We start from the raw sequence: 20,433 nt of genomic DNA on the forward strand, positions 1-20,433 counted from the left end.
TGTTCAGACCTTAAAGCATGCGCTTAAGGTTTCCCAAGGGGTGAGTGAATCAATTTCTAAATACCTATCATGACACACCTCATGCAACGACCTAATGTTCCCCAGCTTCGTTGATATTTGGTTGCAAATTATGGACCACTTCGACCCAACGTGGCCAGAGGAGCCGAGAGAAGTGGTGGCAAAGAACCAGGAAGGTCTGATGACCTGAAGGGAGAGGAATTCCAAGTTAAGGAAGTTCAGGAAAGGAAAAACCGTGTTTGCGAGGAACTACATGTTGGGTGAGAAATGGGTTCCAGTGACAGTGGTGGCTCAGATCGGGCTATTGTCATACACTGTACAGACCCAGGACGAGCGGGTCTGGAAGTTGCACGGATCAGCTGGTGGCTGCTCCACATCAAAGGAGGGAGTCCTTCCTGATCCGGAGTCCTTGCAGGCGGAGCCAAAGGAACCGACTGAGTCAAGTGTACCTGAAGCAGAGGTAGTTTTTCCCAGACAGGAAACGTTGGTAAAGTCTACAGGACACAGTAACCAAGCGAGAGAGGAGGCTCGAGAGCTTCTGGAAATTCAGGGAAGAATGCCCGAGAAGACTCCCGAGGCAAGAAGACCATCGTCCTCCAGATAGACTGATTATGTCTATGTTGACATTTAAGCGAACATTGATATTTTAATTCACTGTTCATGTTTTTGTAGTAAGGAGTCCAACAACACCAGGTTAAAATCCAACAGGTTTATTTGGTAGCAAACGCCACTAGCTTTCCGAGCGCTGCTCCTTCGTCAGGTGAGTGGAAGATCTCAACTAGTGGTGTTTGCTACCAAATAAACCTGTTGGACTTTAACCTGGTGTTGTTAGACTCATTACTGTGTTTACCCCAGTCCAACGCCGACATCTCCACATCATGTTTTTGTATACAGTTGAAGTGTGTGTGTATATATGTTTGGCTCAATCAGTATATAAGTGAGTTAAAAACATATATATGCTATATGGGAGGGTTTTGAAGTAAGAGGGGACAAATATTATGTATGTTGGCAGCATGCGCTTTAAGAGAACAGGTCAGGGGCATGCCTCTTTAACAGAATGGGTCAGGTGACCCAGGACACATGCTCCGCCTTGGGTGGTGCTCGTCAAGCCAGTTTAGCATTGACTGTGCTAAACTTAAGATGTATTAATAAACAGGCCCAGTTAGCTTACTCCCACTTAACATGTTGTCTTTTAGTCCAAGTTAGACCTCATGCATAAAATCAAGCTTTATTTTTGAGACTCTTCCCCCTTTTTCTGGACATGCCCATGAAAGGAAATAGATTCTCTCTATCTACCAAATCGACTCCTTTAATCATCTTAAACACCTCAATCAGATAACTCATTAATCTTTTATATTCATGGCAGCATATTTTTGAGCAATTGCATTTTTAATACCATTTTTATATCTCGAAGTCTGCAGGTGTGTTGCTTGTACTAGGATTTGCAGCTATAGTTGGTATCAGAATGGTGAGTGCGGGTGGCCAGGATCTTGTGCCAGCTAATCTCCTTGGCATAGGAGATCTACCATATCTATCATGCCTAGTGACTATCACTCTCGGAGCTGTTATAATTGCTTGTAAATTTACGAGCTACCCTTCGTATCTGCTCTTGTATCATCTTCCTATTCTTATGAATTCTTGCAAATTCTTGGTTGCCTGATGATTTTGCAATCAGCATTAGTCTGTTTTTGTTTTTATCGTAAAGATTAGAACAAAGAACAAAGAAAATTACAGCACAGGAATAGACCCTTCAGCCCTCCAAGCCTGCACCCACCATGCTGCCCGACTGAACTAAAACCCCCTACCCTTCCGGGAACCGTATCCCTCTATTCCCATCCTATTTATGTATTTGTCCAGATGCCCCTTAAAACTCACTACTGTATCTGCTTCCACGACTTCCCCTGGCAGAGAGTTCCAGGCAGCCACCACCCTCTGTAAAAAAAACTTGCCTCGTACATCTCCTTTAAACCTCGTCCCTCGCACCTTAAATCTATGCCCCCGAGTAATTGACTCTTCCACCCTGGGAAAAAGCTTCAAAAAGAAAACAAAATAATTTCATATTAAGACTGTAACAAAGGTCGCCAGAATTTTCCAGCTGTTCTGCTAGTGTGATCTTCCAGTTCCACCAATGGCAAACCCCAGTTGTGAATTACCCAGCAGCATGGGGTGCAGCAATGGGCCAGGACCAGAGGATTCCACTGGCGACCATGGCGGGTCACCTCCACCGCCGCGAAACACATTGTGGGGTGGGCAGAAAAATTGGCTGACCTTTGCAAATACCTAAAGGGATGCAAAAGTCAGTAATTGCTGGGAATCTAACTTCAAAACAGGAAATACTTCAAACACTTGACGCAAGCAGAATCTGTGGAGCGAGGAACAGAATTAGCATTTCACAATGCTGTCTCCCCGACATTGAGGAAATCAAACACAGTCTGGATCATTACTTCGCTGTACATCTCTCGCAATCTGCAGGTATGGCCCTGAGGATTTGATTATTTACCTCTTTAATTCTCTGTCCCCACGAACACCTCTGTAATTGACTTTCTGCATCAAAGAACAAAGAAACGTAATGCACAGGAACAGGCCCTTCGGCCCTCCAACCTGCGCTGATCATGATGCCTGCTTAAACTAAAACCATATGTACTTATGGAGTCTGTATCCTTCCATTCCCATCCTATTCATGTATTCGTCTAGTTGCCCCTTAAATACTGCTATCATACCTGCTCCCACCACCTCCCCAGGCAGCACGTTCCAGACATTCACCACCCTCTGTGTAAAAAAACTTGCCTCGCACATCTCCTCTAAACTTTTCCCCACGCACCTTAAACCTAGTATCTGACTTTTCTACTCTAGGAAAGAATCTGACTATCCACTCCGTCCATGCCACTCAATCTTGTAACAGGTCACCCCCTCAACCTCCGTCATTCCAGTGAGAACAAACAAAGTTTATCCAACCTCTCCTCATAGCTAATACTCTCCAGACCAGGCAACATCTTGGTAAACCTCTCCCAAAGCATCCACATCCTTTTGATAGTGTGGCGACCAGAATTGTACACAATATTCTAAATGAGGCCTAACTAGCATAATCTGGCAATTTTTATATTCAATGCTCCGACCAATGAAGGCAAGAATGCCGCATGCTGTCTTGACTTGTACGCCCAGATCTCTCTGCCTGTCAATACTCCCAAGGGTTCAACCATTACTGTATAATTCCTACATGCATTGGACCTTTTGTGCATTTTACATTATCTTACACTTGTCCAGATTAAACTCCATTTGCCATTTCTCCGCCCAAGTCTCCAATTGGTCTACATCTTGCTGTATCCTCTGACAATCATCTTCACTATCCGCAACTCCACCAATTTTTGTGTTGTCTGCGAACTTACTAATCAGAGCAATGGAACAACAATCATTTATACATACTATGAACAACAAAGTTCCCAGAACTGATCCCTGTGGAACACTACTAGTCACAGGCTACCATTCAGAAAAGGACCCCTCAATTGCTACCCTCTGTCTTCTATGGCAAAGCCAGTTCTGTATCCTTCTTGCCAGCTCTCCTCTGATCCCGTGTGGCTTCACCTTTCGTACCAGTCTACCATTAGGTACCTTGTCAAAAGCTTTACGGAAGTCCATGTATACAACATCCACTGTCTTTCCCTCATCTATCATCTACGTCACTGCCTCGAAAACCTTGATCAAGGATCAAGAACCTTCACAAAACCATGCTATCATTAATAAGTCCATTTGTTTCCAAATGTGAGTAAATCCCTAAGAATCTTTTCCAATAATTTCCCTACCACTGACCACCAGCCTATAATTTCCTGGATTATCCCTGCTGCCCTTCTTAAACAATGGAACAACATTGGCTATCCTATGGTCCTCTGGAACTTCACCTGTAGCCAATGAGGATACAAAGATTTCTGTCAAGGCCCAGCAACTTCCATCCTTGCCTCCCTCAGTATTCTGGGGTAGATCCCATCAGGCCCTGGGGACTTATCTATTTTAATGCTTTTTAAAATGCCCAATACCACCTCCTTTTTGATATCGACATGACCCAGAATATCTGCACACCCTACCCTATGATCCTCATCCATCAAGTCCCTCTCTTTGGGGAATACTGAGGCAAAGTATTCATTTAGTATCTCGCCCGTTTTCTCTGGTTCCATGCATAGATTCCCTCCACTATCCTCGAGTGGACCAACCCTTTCTCTAGCTACCCTCTTGGTCTATACATACGTATAAAATGCCTTAGGATTTTCCTTAATCCTGTTTGCCAAGGACTTTTCATGACCCCTTTTAGCCGTCCTAACTCCTTCCTTACGTTCCTTCCTACATTTTTTATATTCTTCACCTGTCCTAAGCCTTTTAGACCTTACGAATGTTTCCTTTTTCTTTTCGATAAGGCTCATAATATTCCTCGTTATCCAGGGTTCCCGATACATGCCACACTTATCCTTCATCCTCACAGGTACATGCCGGTCCTGAATTCTAATCAACTGACATTTGAAAGACTCCCACATGTCGGATGTTGATTTACCCTCAAACAGCCTCCCCCAATCTACACTCTCCAGATCCTGCTGAATATCGTTGTAGTTTCAATTGAAGTTTCAATTATGGAACAACACCTCATCTTTCTACTATGCACTTAAATGCCTTCTGTCCTTAAAATTAATTTTAAGAACTGTAGATCTTAACAACTGTTCCTCATTTCTCAAACAGAGAGTGGTTACTGGGAGTAATGGATAATGGGGGGCTGGTATTTGGGATGGGGATTCGCTGTATATACATAGCCAGCAAGCTGGTCTGCATTTCCGAGATCACATTTCTACATCGTGCAAATTACTTCTCTTTGCTAGATTTTCTACGCATTTCTTCCCCATGACTATTTTGCTATAGAACAAAGAACAATACAGCACAGGAACAGGCCCTTCTGCCCTCCAAGCCCGTGCCGCTCCCTGGTCCAAACTAGACCATTCTTTTGTATCCCTCCATTCCCACTCCGTTCATATGGCTATCTAGATAAGTCTTAAACGTTCCCAGTGTGTCCGCCTCCACCACCTTGCCTGGCAGCGCATTCCAGGCCCCCACCACCCTCTGTCTAAAATATGTCCTTCTGATATCTGTGTTAAACCTCCCCCCCTTCACCTTGAACCTATGACCCCTCGTGAACGTCACCACCAACCTGGGGAAAAGCTTCCCACCGTTCACCCTATCTATGCCTTTCATAATTTTATACACCTCTATTAAGTCTCCCCTCATCCTCCGTCTTTCCAGGGAGAACAACCCCAGTTTACCCAATCTCTCCTCATAACTAAGCCCCTCCATACCAGGCAACATCCTGGTAAACCTCCTCTGTACTCTCTCCAAAGCCTCCACGTCCTTCTGGTAGTGTGGCGACCAGAACTGGGCACAGTATTCCAAATGCGGCCGAACCAACGTTCTATACATCTGCAACATCAGACCCCAACTTTTATACTCTATGCCCCGTCCTATAAAGGCAAGCACGCCATATGCCTTCTTCACCACCTTCTCCACCTGTGACGTCACCTTCAAGGATCTGTGGACTTGCACACCCAGGTCCCTCTGCGTATCTACACCCTTTATGGTTCTGCCATTTATCATATAGCTCCTCCCTACATTATTTCTACCAAAATGCATCACTTCGCATTTATCAGGATTGAACTCCATCTGCCATTTCTTTGCCCAAATTTCCAACCTATCTATATCCTTCTGTAGCTTCTGACAATGCTCCTCACTGTCTGCAAGCCCTGCCAATTTTGTGTCGTCCGCAAACTTGCTGATCACCCCAGTTACACCTTCTTCCAGATCGTTTATATAAATCACAAACAGCAGAGGTCCCAATACAGAGCCCTGCGGAACACCACTAGTCACAGGCCTCCAGCCGGAAAAAGACCCTTCCACTACCACCCTCTGTCTTCTGTGACCAAGCCAGTTCTCCACCCATCTAGCCACCTCCCCCTTTATCACATGAGATCCAACCTTTTTCACCAGCCCTACCATGAGGGACTTTGTCAAACGCTTTACTAAAGTCCATATAGACGACATCCACGGCCCTTCCCTCGTCAACCATTCTGGTCACTTCTTCAAAAAACTCCACCAGGTTAGTGAGGCATGACCTCCCTCTCACAAAACCATGCTGACTATCGTTAATGAGTTTATTCCTTTCTCAATGCGCATACATCCTATCTCTAAGAATCTTCTCCAACAACTTCCCCACCACGGACGTCAAGCTCACCGGCCTATAATTACCCGGGTCATGCTTCCTACCCTTCTTAAATAACGGGACCACATTAGCTATCCTCCAATCCTCTGGGACCTCACCTGCGTCCAGTGACGAGACAAAGATCTGCGTCAGAGGCCCAGCGATTTCATCTCTCGTCTCCCTGAGCAGCCTTGGATAGATTCCATCAGGCCCTGGGGATTTGTCAGTCTTTATATTCTCTAAGAAACCTAACACTTCCTCCCTTGTAATGGAGATTTTATCCAACGGTTCAACACTCCCCTCCGAGACACTCCCTGTCAACACATCCCTCTCCTTTGTGAATACCGACGCAAAGTATTCATTTAGGATCTCCCCTACTTCTTTGGGCTCCAAGCATAATTCCCCACTTTTGTCCCTGAGAGGTCCGATTTTTTCCCTGACAACCCTTTTGTTCCTAACGTATGAATAAAATGCCTTGGGATTCTCCTTAATCCTGTCTGCCAAGGACATTTCGTGACCCCTTTTTGCCCTTCTAATTCCCCGTTTGAGTTCTTTCCTACTTTCTTTGTACTCCTCCAGAGCTCCCTCTGGCATTTACACCTGCTCTGGGTTTGTTTTGCCTTGCACAATCATTCTTTTCTTCCCTCGTTCCTTATCCCTCTTTTTCTGGTAGTGCTTTTTCAACATTTCCCAGTTTTGATGGATAATCATGGGCCTTTTTCTCTTCTCACAATGCTGCAAGCCCTCCCAATTGTTTCCAGTATATCCAATTATTATTTTGTGCATACTTACATTGATTTGGAGGAGACTTCCCAAATTTTCGAAACCTTCCTGTACGTAAAAGGTCTCCTATGTTAGCTGACCTGGAAGGAAATCGTGTTCGTATCCCTGGGAAACGCTGCTGAGATGAAGGTGGAGAAAGTGGACGTGATGCAGGAACTTGTGGTGAGGATGGGGAGAGAGGTCGTCTTCTAGCTGTTTCCTTGGAGCCAGAAGGAAATGAAGATGCTTGTTGTGTGGAATGTTTTGAAGATGGCAGAACATATGGTGAAGGAATAGATTGAGTTACAAAAGAGGTAACTGGTTTTATTGGCAGACTGGCTATAAAGTCTCTGTTGGCACCATTGGGACTCAAGTAGGAATTTGCTCGTTCAGCTAGATGAGAGGATCCCTGTGAAGCTGAAGAAGAGGTAGTTCGTAATGGTACTGAAGAGAAAGATGGCTTACTTTTATTGTCTGGTATCCTAGCATTGGCAATACTGGAGGTAGAAAGTCGATTTGACGGCAAATATGAATGCGAGTTTCCTGAAGGTACAGAGGAGGATTGGACTGATGAAGATTGATGGGACTGAGAGGAAACTGGTTTTCTTTCAGCCCTTGATGTCAGCATGGTATTAGAAAGACGAGAACCTGTGTGAGGATTCAATAGTGAAGATTTGTCTGAATTTTCTGAGGGTGTAGCAGCAGACTGAACTGATGAAGATGGAAGATGCTGAGCAGAACGACTGGAAGTAGTTAGTTTTCTTTCAAAGGAAGATGATGATGTTTGCTTTCTATCATTACTGGAGCGAGGATCTGCCCAAGAAGATCTATGATTTCCTAAGGATGAAGACGATGAAGATAAGACAGGAGGAGGATTAGATTGTGGTGAAAATGTGTTTTTTGGGGTCCCAGACACAAGTCTGGTCTTAACAAAACTGGATCCTGATAAAGGATTTCTTTGTGAAGGTGAGTGCGAAGATGATGTGGAAACTGGCTTTTTATCATGATTACTAATTGCTGTTCTTCGATTTGAGCTAGGCCAAGATAGGGAAGATGCAGTGTCCCAAGAACGCGAATTTGAAGCTGTTCTTGTGAAAGGTCTAGGATCAGGAACAGAGAATGACTTTGGTGACTGGGAAATTGAAGTCTGTCCACTCAACATTGAATTATGATTAGATTGCTTCAACTGTATTAAAATGCGACTCTTTTTTTTGTTTCCCTCTTTGAGTTTTTCTTCCGCCCCCTCTTCACTTTCCTGTTCCTTATCATCCTCAGAAAACACAGAAATAGATCTCTCAGAAGGATAAGTCGATGTAGTCTGAAGGTTTGACCGATCTCGATTTGGTTCTTTTGTCTCATTTTGTGTTTGAACAGGTGATGATCCAGAAGTAAATTGTTTTCGAAGATTTGCTTTGGAATTCGGCATTCTTAGCCGAGTTGGATTTCTATTGGATGGGATCACAGGAGAGGCAGATCTTGTTAACAGTTGACTGTTTTCCCTGGAGTTTGTTGCTGAATGTTTTGATGGTGTTGAGGGAGGGGCAGGAGGGATTAATGAAGAGGAGAAAGGCAACTTTTGGGCTGTTTTTGTATCAGAACGAGAAAACTGCAATGATGGTGAACGGGAGACAGGAAAGGGAGAGGAAGACTTTCTCACATTTGGTCTGAAGCCAGAGATGGGTTTAGAACTAGATGAAAAAGATGGTGAGTTTGATGAAGGCATTGTGGGTAAGAACTTGGAGGCTGAAGAGAATTCCGATCGTGGTGAAGTTTGAGGTTTGTCATGAGTTCTACGATGGGAACTTGCAGCAATATTGCCTACCAAAAAAATCAGAGCATATTGCTGAATATAAATGCTAGTTTTCTGTAAGACCAAATACATAATGAAATAATAAAACAGCTGAATAAAGATATTGAAAACTTGCAGAAGTGCCTAGCCATGCTCTATCATACAATCAGAGATTGCTTTATTTTTTTTCAAAAATTGCAATGCAAAGCAAACATTCAAAAACAACAGGCTGGAAACTCAAAATAGCGCAACAAAAACAATGTACAGAAAATGACAACAAATGTTGCATAGGATACCAATTAAAATTTCTACCTCAAAATACTTACAGTTCTTTGAATTAACTGTGAATGTTTAAGTTATAAAATCTGATGCGGAAGATAGGGATCATGATTCATTTTATAGGCTACACCTCCAAAGTTCTGGGTGAATAACTGCCAACAATTTAAATGATTACCTCTTCTACACTAACTGTCTCCTTCCAGCTTAGAATGCTTTTTTCTTTATTAACTTTGCTTTTTGTGACAACAGAGAAATATAAACTGAAAGATATCATAGAATCCTTCAGTGCAGAGGGAGGCCATTCGGCCCATCAAGTCTGCACCAACCACAATCCCACCCAGGCCCTATCCCCACAACCCCATGCAGTTACCTACTTAGTCCCTCTGACACTAAGGGGCAATTTAGAATGGTCAATCCACCTAACCGCACATCTTTGGACTGTGGGAGGAAACCGGAGCATCCGAAGGAAACCCACGCAGACACCGGGAGAATGTGCAAACTCCACACAGACAGTGACCCAAGCCAGGAATTGAACCGGGTCCCTGGAGCTGAGAGGCAACAGTGCTACCACTGTGCCATCGTGCCACCAAATAACTAGAACAAATAAGCTACAATTCTTTTGATGTATCAAATCTACCTGCTTTTAATCTGTTCCTCAATCCCTCTGCTTGTTGAGCCATTGCCAATATCCACATTCTCTGGTGGGTTTGCTAGTGCTGTTGGGAGGAGTTTAAAATAATTTGGCAGGGCGAGGGGACACAGACTGTGAACAAAATAAGAGTACAGCAATCAAATCAGAAGGAGTACAACTGTATTAGGTTTCAACGGAGGGAGGCTGGATGGCCTTATTGGTCAGGATTTGGAGTACAAGAGTCAGGATGTCATGTTGCAGCTTTATAAAACTTTGGTTAGGCTGCAGTTAGAGAATTGCGTTCAATTCTGGTTGCCACATTACAGGAAGGATGTGGAGGCCTTGAAGAGGGTGCAGAAGAGGTTTACCAGGATGCTGCCATGATTAAACGGTATGAGCTATAAGGAGAGGCTGGACAAACTAGGATTGTTTTCTCTGGAGTGGCGGAGGCTGAGGGGAGAGACCTGATAGAAGTCGATAAAATTATGTGAGGCATAGATAGGGTTGACAGTCAGAATCTTTTTCCCAGGGTTGAAATGTCTAATATTTTAAGGTGAGAGGGGAGAGATACAAAAGGGTCCAGAGGGACAATTTCTTTCCCTACAGAGGGTGGTGAGTGTCTGGAACAAACTGCCAGAGGTAGTAGTAGAGGTGGGTACAATTCTGTCATTTAAAAAGCATTTAGATAGCTACATAGGTAAAATGGGTATTGAGGGATATGGGGCAAATGCAGGCAATTGGGATTAGCTTAGTGGTAAAAATTGGGTGGCATGAACAAGTTAGGCCGAAGGGCCTGTTTCCATGCTGTAAACCTCTATGACTCTATATGAGGGGCATGCACTTAAGATGAGAGGGGGAAAGTTCAAAGGAGATGTGAGGGGCAAGCTTTTTTTTTTACAGAGTGGTAGATGTCTGGAACGCGCTGCCAATGGTGGTAGTGGAGGCAGATACAATAGGCACATTTTAGGGGCTTTTTGCACATGAAAGTGCAACGAATAGTGGGATATGGACCAAGGGCAAGCAGAAGGGATTAGTTTAATTTGGCGTCATGTTTGGCACAACATCATGGGCTGAAGGGCTTGTTCCTGTGCTGTACTGTTCTATGCTCTATGTGATTGACTCCCCACCCCCCCCCCCCCCCCCCCCACCTCCGCACAACCAAGGGGAACAGCTGCTTCCTATTCATCCTCTCCGTCATAATCTTATACACCTCAATCATGTTCACCCCCTCAGCCTTCTTGGCTTTAAAGAAAACAATCCAAGTCTATCCAGTCTCTTTGTATAGCTCTAATGTTCCATCCCAGGCAACATTCTGGTGAACCTCCTCTGTTCCTCCTCTACTGCTATCATCTCCTTCCGATAGTGAGGTAACCAGAACTGCACACAGTACTCCAGCTGTGGCCTAACCACCTTTCTGTACAGCTCTGACATTACCTCCCTCCTCTTATACTCTAGGCCACAACTGATAAAAGCAAGTGTCCCATATGTCATCTTAACTACCCTATTCACGTGTTTGCAGACATCTTTAACCTTTCCATACACCGATCTGAGGTCCCTAACTGCTTCAAGAAGACGATCAAAGAAAAGAAAAACCTGGCAGTGTGCATTAATGACTACCGCCCCATGACTCTGACATCTATCATTATGAATTCTTTGAAAAGTTAGTCATGGGACATATCAACTTCAGTCACCCAGATTGCCTGGATCCATTACAGTTCGCCTATTGCCACAAGAGATCCACATCAGATGCCATCTCCCCAGCCCTACATTCAACCCTGGAATACTTATGTCAACTCCTATTTATTGACTACAGCTCAGAGTACAACACCATTATTCCTACAAAATTCATCTCCAAGCTCCATGGCCTAGGGCTCGCCTCTTCCCTCTGTGACTGGATCCAAGACTTCCTAACCCATAGACCGCAATCAGTAAGGATAGGCAACAACACCTCCTCCATGATTATCTTCAGTATTGGTGCCCCACAAGGCTGTGTCCTCAGCCTCTTACCATACTCCTTATGCACCTATAACTGTGTGGCCAAATTTCCGCTCCAACTCCATTTTCAAGTTTGCCGATGACATCACTCTAGAGGGTTGGATCTCAAACAATGATGAGACGGAGTACAGGAAAGAGATTGAGAATCTGGTGAACTGGTGCAATGACAATAATCTCTCCCTCAATGTCAGCAAAACGAAAGAGATAGTCACTGACTTCAGGAAGCGTAACAGAAGACATGTCCCTGTCTACATCAATGGTGATGAAGTGGAAACAGTCACGAGCTTCAAGTTTCTATGTATTCAGATCACTGACAATCTGTCCTGGTCCCTCCATGCCAAGGCCATAGTTAAGAAAGCCTACCAATGCCTGTACTTTCTCAGGAGGTTAAGGAAATTCGGCTTGTCCACTACAACTCTCAGCAATTTTTACAGGGGGAGAACGTGCAAAATCCACACAGACAGACAGTCACCCAATGCCGGAATCAAACCAGGTCCCTGGTGCTGTGAGTCAGCAGTGCTAAATACTGTGCCTATAGGAACTTAGGAGCCAGAATTGGCTATTCGTCCCACCAAGCATGTTCCTCATTCAATTAGATCACGACTGACCATCCCCTTCATCACTACTTTCCCATACTTTCCTTTATTGCTTGATGTCATTAGTATTCAGGAGTTTATTATTTTCTGTCTTGAATATGTTTGGTGATCGAGTTTCCATAGCTATCCGAGGTAGAGAATTCCAAAGATTCATCACTCTCTGAATGAAGGAATTGTTCTTCACTTCATCTTAAATGGATAAAACTTAAATGAATAAATAACCCACCCATTATTCTGAGATTGTGTCCTCTGCATTTAGACTCACCAGCCTGGGGAAATCAGGTAATCTCACAGGCTACTCTTTTCAAACCAATCAAGTCCAAAATACAAAGGCTTATGTATATATGTTTCAAATTTATAATATTTATTATGCATATTTCTCAAAATGTTTTCCTTTAATGGTCATTTTCTTTTAAATCTGTCAAAATGCCAGTAGATAATCATATATAAAGCTTTATTACATGTGTATTTTAATGTTTTGAATATATTTGCAGTAAAACTGAAAGTTTCAAAGTTTCGATTATATGCTACATGAAATGCAATAGGCTAAAATTTCTGATTCTCGACAGTCTGCGGTTTTTTGCTTTTCATTTATAATAAAACTAAAATTCAAGTATGACAAAGCAATCACATATTATTAAACTTGTACAAGCAGAGATCCACTCTATAATATTTTACAAAATAGTGTGCCAGAACAAAGCCTTTGGATCGGAAATGATGCAAGAGCATTGACCTTATTATCCGAATACTGACACGCATCCCCTTGCTCTACACCAGCTGTGTTTTTTTAAAGGTAATATTCATTCTTCGGATGTAGTTTAGCATTTGCTGTCTATCCAGAGTTGCCCTAAGAACATGGCAGTTTGATACAATTTGAGTGACTTGTTCAGCCTGAGGACAGTTAAGAGTCATCTACATTAAGACTGGTTGGAGTTGTTCTAGAGAGATTTCATCAGATGATCACCAACCATCCCATTTCTACTCAGTGTTATGATTACATGACCTGTCCATCTTTGCACCTTCTTATACAAATTAGGAAGCTAAAAGGATCTTTGTGATCCATTTGAATGATTCTTGACTCCTGGCTAAAGATCCTTCAACTCTATCAACAATTTTTTTAACAATTAATAAACAAAGAAAATTGGCAAAAAATGACTGAGTGGTCCCATGAATTTTCTGTCAACTTGCTCATAGGATTTCCATAGAGATTCTTCAGTTGTTCCTGATCAATCCTGGAAGGTTGCCATTCCTATGGGGAATGGAGTTGTACATAGGCCCAACAAGGTAAGCACAGCAGGTTTGCTTCTTAGAAATCATAGAAACCCTACAGTACAGAAAGAGGCCATTCGGCCCATCGAGTCTGCACCGACCACAATCCCAACCAGGCCCTACCCCCATATCCCTACATATTTTACCCACTAATCCCTCTAACCTACGCATCTCAGGACACTAAGGGGCAATTTTAGCATGGCCAACCAACCTAACCCGCACATCTTTGGACTGTGGGAGGAAACCGGAGCACCCGGAGGAAACCCACGCAGACACGAGGAAAATGTGCAAACTCCACACAGACAGTGACCCGAGCCGGGAATCGAACCCAGGTCCCTGGAGCTGTGAAGCAGCAGTGCTAACCACTGTGCTACCGTGCCGCCCATTGAAAGGACGTTAGTAAATCAGTTGGATTGTTATGAGTATCCAATAGATTCATTATCACTTACTGTTACCAACTTCTTATTTTTGTTGTTTTTTATAATTCAGGTTTGAATTCAAATTCTCAAAACTGATATGGTGGGATTTGGACTCACATTTGCTGGATTATTCTATCCCATAGAGTAACTACATTTCTGTAACCCATAATTCATATCATCTATCTCATTCTTGCAATTTAATAAAAACCTACATTCTCTCGTAAACATAACTCACCATGACGCCAATCAAAGCCATTGTACAAAGAGAAAATAACTACATACAACAGGAGAGCTAGAAACATGCAGTGGGTCAACATATGTAGAGACTAATCACTCCTAGAATTAACAAAAGCAAATGACTGCAGATGCTGGAAAACTGAAATAAAAACAGAAATGTTGGAATAACTCAGCAGATCTGGCAGTATCTGGAGAGAGAAACAAAGTTAACGGTTTGAGTCCATATGAGCCTTCTACAGAACCAGGTCCATAGAAGAATTATATGGACTTGAAATGTTAACTCTTTCACAGATGCTGCCAGATCTACTAAATTTATCCAGCATTTTCTGATTTAATTCCTGGAATTAATCTGTCTTTTCCAGCTATTTAGGTTTTCATGTTTCAGGCAAGTGCTGTTTCTAGACCAAAAGCAAAATATTGGGAATGCTAAAATCTGAAATAGCGAGAGAAAATACTGGGAATACTCCGCAGATCTGGCAACACATATGGAGAGCAAAGCAAAGTTAATGTTTCAGGTCTTTGAAGAAAGGTCATTAACCTGAGACATTGGGTGGGATTTTACGGACTCATTCATCCCGAAACCGTAAAATCCCGCCCGAGTTCAACAGACCTTCCCATTGTTCACCTCTCACCTGCTCCGATGCTTGTGGCGGGAAGGGCGGTAAAATTCCGGCAATTAGCTCTATTTCTCTTTTCACAGATACTGTCAAACTGCTGAGTATTTCCAAAAGGTTTCTGTCTGTTATTTAAATTCCATTCTTGTATTAAGATAAAACTAACGGTCCAATTTTACTTTGGAATATTATTGTATAAATAGTTGGAATTGTATGACACACCTATATTATAAGAGGGTCTATAATTTTTAGTGCAACATTAGTTGTGATTAACTGTGCTCAGATAGAACTTACAAAGCAGCCAAAAATGTCATCAAGAGGGTGTTTATGCCAGCGATAAGCTTGGAGCTGATAGAAGGCCACATTATAAAGGAATACAATACTTACTTTTTTGCATAGCAACACTGAGGGCTTTAGACTGAGGACCTTGTCCTCTCCGGTTTGCTGCTCGAATTTTGAAAACATAGCGCTCCCCAGGCTGCAGACCATCAACTATAGCAGTTGTAACATCCCCAGAAAAAGTAACAGTCTTTGCTCCGAATGGTTTGAGAGCCGGGGCGTATGAAACAATGTATTCTGAAACGATTTGGCAGATGGTTGGAAGGAGACAACTGAAAACAACTCTGCTTTTCCACTGGAGATACTGTATGGGAAGAATGAATCACAGGGTGCATTGCTAATGTTTACTGATTAGCAATGCACTAAACAACTGGAGTCTATTACAAAAATTAGATAGTAATAAGACGGGACCGAACCACTGACCGAATCCATGAAATCCACAATAAACTAGATCGGCAATATACTAAATACACAAGAACTATTTCATTTAAAGAAATATTATGAATATGAATACACAATTAACTGGTATGGATCTAATTAAAACAATTACCGTAACTTTTACAACATAATAAATGACTTTGATATTGACCTTTTCTCCACAATAGCTTTCCATTTTTGTTTATTTTGAAGGTAACACATTTAACTAAACACCCATGAGAGTAACATGTAACGTTTAGATCTTCAGTATAATTATACATAATTAAAACATAAATTTAAATGTAAATCAATTAATATTTGAATGAACAGTAGTTATATTTAGAGGACATGATCTTTATCTCACCAATTTGTTTTACCATGTATTCCCTTCACTCCTCTCCTGAATGTTTTATTGGTATGATCCTACAGGCAGCAGGGACTTACCAGTAATTTTCCCAAGTGGCCACTATTGATTTGTGAACAATGATGGGAAATGTCAGCAGAGTAAACAACTATGAGAAGGCATCATAACTCAACTTGGAGTTACCCTCAGCTTACAGGGGCGGCACGGTAGCACAGTGGTTCGCACTGCTGCTTCACAGCTCCAGGGACCTGGGTTCGATTCCCGGCTTGGGTCACTGTCTGTGTGGAGTTTGCACATTCTCCTCATGTCTGCGTGGGTTTCCTCCGGGTGCTCCGGTTTCCTCCCACAGTCCAAAGATGTGCGGGTTAGGTTGATTGGCTATGCTAAAATTGCCCCTTAGTGTCCTGAGATGCGTAGGTTAGAAGGATTAGTGGATAAATATGTAGGGATATGGGGGTACGGCCTGGGTGGGATTGTGGTCGGTGCAGACTCGATGGGCCGAATGGCCTCTTTCTGTACTGTAGGGATTCTAAAAAAAAATACATTGTCTATACAGAGGCAGGCAATGATCAGGAGCCGGAACCCTATCAGATATACACCGTCTTAATTGAAAGACCCAAAAATAACTGCAACTTCCCACTAATAACATAAGAACTAGGAGCAGGAGTGGGCCATCTGGCCCTCGAGCCTGCTCCGCCATTCAATAAGATCATGGTTGATCTTTTCGTGGACTCAGTTCCACTTACCCGCCCGCTCACCAAACCCTTAATTCCTTTACTGTTCAAAAATCCTTGCCTTAAAAACATTCAATGAGGTAGCCTCAACTGCTTCACTGGGCAGGGAATTCCACAGATTCACAACCCTTTGTGTGAAGAAGTTCTTCCTCAACTTGGTCCTAAATCTGCTTCCCCTTATTTTGAGGCCATGCCCCCAGTTCTAGTTTCACCCGCCAGTGGAAACAACTTCCCTGCTTCTATCTTATATATTCCCTTCATAATCTTACACGTTTCTATAAGATCTCCCCTCATTCTTCTGAATTTCAATGAGTATAGCCCCAGTCTACTCAGTTTCTCCTCATAAGCCAACCCTCTCAACTCTGGAATCAACCTAGTGAATCTCCTCTGCACCCCCTCCAGTGCCAGTATATCCTTTCTCATGTAAGACGACCAAAACTGTACACAGTACTCCAGGTGTGGCCTCACTAGCACCTTATACAGCTGCTGTTTTTAAACTCCATCCCTCTAGCAATGAAGGACAAAATTACCTGCTGCACCTGCAAACCAACTCCTTGAGATTCCTGCACGAGGACACCCAGGTCCCTCTGCACAGCAGCATGCTGCAATTTTTTACCATTTAAATAATAATCCATTTTGCTGTTATTCCAACCAAAATGGATGACCTCACATTTACCAACATTGTACCCCATCTGCCAGACCCTCATCCACTCACTTAGACATACCTCGCTTGAGATCAATTAACGGAAATAGGGCAGAAATCAAATCAGGAAGCTTCTTGTTCTACCCTAATTGACACTTAGTATCAGGGAGATTAGCAAGGTAAATACATGGAGAAACATGGCTAGGACCTGGCTGGGACTATTGTTGGTGCAGGCTCGATGGGTCGAATGGCCTCCTGCACAGTAGGGATTCTATGATTCTATAATTTTAAATGACAGACTAAAGAAAGCTTTCTAGCCCTAGCCATGATTGACTTTTAGCTCATTCACAGACACCCAAAAGAGCAGGGTTCTCAACCATTTCGCTTCACAGCCTTCCCCCACACTACCAACGTTATAAAGCTTTATCTGTAGCACAAATGTTTTAAGTGTTGAAATTAGTAAAACAAGTGACCAGATTTATAAGTTTTGTTTTACTTACTTCCAGTGAAACTTTTTGTTGGTTCTCAGAAACAAGACTTAAGATGTGGAAGTATTTTAAACAAGCACATGCACACATCATGCCAAATATTAATCCTGGTTGAGTAATGATCAAATTAACAGACTCTTTCCAAGTTTTATGGACATAGAAACATAGAAGATAGGAGCAGGAGGAGGCCATTTGGCTCTTCGAGCCTGCTCCGCCATTCATTACGATCATGGCTGATCACCCAACTCAATAGCCTAATCCTGCTTTTTTCCCATAACCTTTGATCCCATTCACCCCAAGGGCCATATCCAGCCGCCTCTTGAATACATTCAATGCTTTGGCATCAACTATTTCCTGTGGTAATGAATTCCACAGACTCACCACTCTTTGAGTGAAGAAATGTCTCCTCACCTCCGTCCTAAATGGTCTACCCTGAATCCTCAGACTGTGACCCCTGGTCCTGGACTCCCCCCACCATCAGGAATATGGGGCGGCACGGTGACCACAGTGGTTAGCACTGCTGCCTCACAGTGCCAGGGACTCAGGTTCGATTCCTGGCTTGGGTGACTGTCTGTGTGGAGTTTGCACATTCTCCTGCAGAAGGAGGCCATTCGGCCCATCGAGTCTGCACCGACCACAATACCACCCAGGCCCACATATTTACCCGCTAATCCCTCTAACCTACGCATCTCAGGACTCTATGGGGCAATTTTTTTTTAACCTGGCCAATCAACCTAACCCGCACATCTTTGGACTGTGGGAGGAAACCGGAGCACCAGGAGGAAACCCACGCAGACACGAGGAGAATGTGCAAACTCCATACAGACAGTGACCCAACCCGGGAATCAAACCCAGGTCCCTGGAGCTGTGAAGCAGCAGTGCTAACCACTGTGCTACCGTGCCGTCTGAACTCCAGCAAAAACAATCCTAACCTAGTCAATCTCTCCTCATACATCAGTCCCACCTGGAATCAGCCTGGTAAACCTTCGCTGCACTCCCTCGAGAGCAAGAACATCTTTTCTCAGAAAAGGAGACCAAAACTGCATACAATACTCTAGTTGTGGCCTCACCAAGGCCCTGCATAATTGCACAACTGTCACTGAGATTGAGTCTCTGGGGCCAAGTAGCAGGTTCTGGTTCTTCATGTCCTTTTTTGGGGTCTGGACTGGAGACTACAATGGTATTGATGAGTAACTAGGGGCTGGAAAATAAAACCCTGTGCTCTGAATACCGTAATCTTTGAGCAAAGCCGTTACACTGACTTTAAAATATCTGCATAGTGGAAACGGGACAACGGAAAACCATTTGAAATATCTCTGTGGAGCCCGGATTCAGAATCCTTGCTATAAATGACATGAGATGTTAGGAATAATTTCTTAGTCAGGAAAAGCACTCACAGCTACAGACGTTGCAGGCTGTGTGCCTTATTTTCTATGCACCGACTGGGGATTCAGCACTAACAAGATAGGAAACGTTGGAACTCAAATTGGTACTATCCAGCCCTGGTGTGGAGTCTCACCTGATAGCGGAGCAAATCAGAGGCAAGGGCATGGCTACCTAATCACTGGTCTCAATTCTTTAGTCTGCTATCTCAGCAAGAAGCACTTTAGCCACAAACCCATGAAAACAAGTAAATTTCTTTGGTTTAATGATGTTACGTTTTCCAGAAGCTTTAACAAGTATAAGACATGAACCTACTGGCTTGGGTTTACCACAATAGTTGCCCTCATTTCCTTGGTGGAGATTCTATTTGACATGGTATTACAAAGATTCACTTTTCATCTCTGTATAACATCTTGTAAAGCAGAAAAGAATACAATAATCAATTGGGCATTATTCTCTGATTTTAGCAATACTGTCGTAAAATGTCCTACCTGTGACCTTTCCTTTGCTGTCATTAGGAGGATCCCAGGATGCAGTCACTGCTGTTCCTTCTCTACCTAATGGTTTCACCTCAAAGTTCTCAGGACTGGAAGTAGGAACTGCATTTGAAAGTCGGTGGAAGAGTTAATTACAACAAAGAACAGGACAGAAAATATCTCTTATTCAGTTAAAATTCAAGACTCTAAAAAATACTTGAGTTGACAAATGTGTCATTACTGATCAAATATATTCAGTGCTCAGAATCAACCATGGTTAATATTTACTCCACTTAGAATTTTCTATGGATCATCTATACAAAGCCTTCAGGCATATGGAAAGACTGTTCCTTCCACACCGTCTATATTGCTCGATTAATTCTACACAAAGTTGTGAGTGTTTTTCTTGTGCTGTTTATTTATTTGATCTAGTATCCAGTAGCAACTAAGTACACAGGTGCATAATTTCCAATTTAACATAAGTTTTAAATCAATGCTTTCTTAATTTCAAATCAAGAGAAATAATAATCTCAGTCTCACATTTTGTGTGTGGAATACCTAACCTGGACAACTGGTGCAATTGCACAGATTGGAATGTCTGGAATATTTATTTCAACTCTTTCTATTTGGAGTCAATTACTAAATCATTTTATTTATATTTTCGTTTTTTTCCTGTAATTTCGTAATGTCTTGTGACATGCAACTAGCTGACTGTGTGTTGTGAAATTGATGCATGTTAAAATCTATACATCGT

At 42.8% G+C, this 20,433-nt stretch overlaps 1 protein-coding gene across 4 annotated transcripts in view; it reads right to left on the reverse strand.

Moving 5' to 3' along the window:
- The window catches only part of fndc1 (fibronectin type III domain containing 1), a 291,318-nt gene that overhangs the window by 96,361 nt on the left and 174,524 nt on the right, over positions 1 to 20,433 (reverse strand). For 3 of the 4 annotated variants that reach the window (XR_013499658.1, XM_078229984.1, XM_078229982.1), the window contains exons 9-11: positions 19,695 to 19,802; positions 15,223 to 15,411; positions 7,037 to 8,824 (exon numbers count right to left, since the gene is read on the reverse strand). Coding sequence is in view for 3 of the 4 variants with exons in the window: in XM_078229984.1 (XP_078086110.1) it covers positions 7,037 to 8,824; positions 15,223 to 15,411; positions 19,695 to 19,802 (2,085 nt within the window). In the remaining variant the exon portion in view is untranslated. Of the gene's footprint in view, positions 1 to 7,036; positions 8,825 to 15,222; positions 15,479 to 19,694; positions 19,803 to 20,433 lie in introns of all 4 variants that reach the window. The other variant, XM_078229985.1, reaches the window with a different exon arrangement.

This window comes from Mustelus asterias, chromosome 15, assembly GCF_964213995.1.
Source record: "Mustelus asterias chromosome 15, sMusAst1.hap1.1, whole genome shotgun sequence".
Classification (NCBI taxonomy): domain Eukaryota; kingdom Metazoa; phylum Chordata; class Chondrichthyes; order Carcharhiniformes; family Triakidae; genus Mustelus; species Mustelus asterias.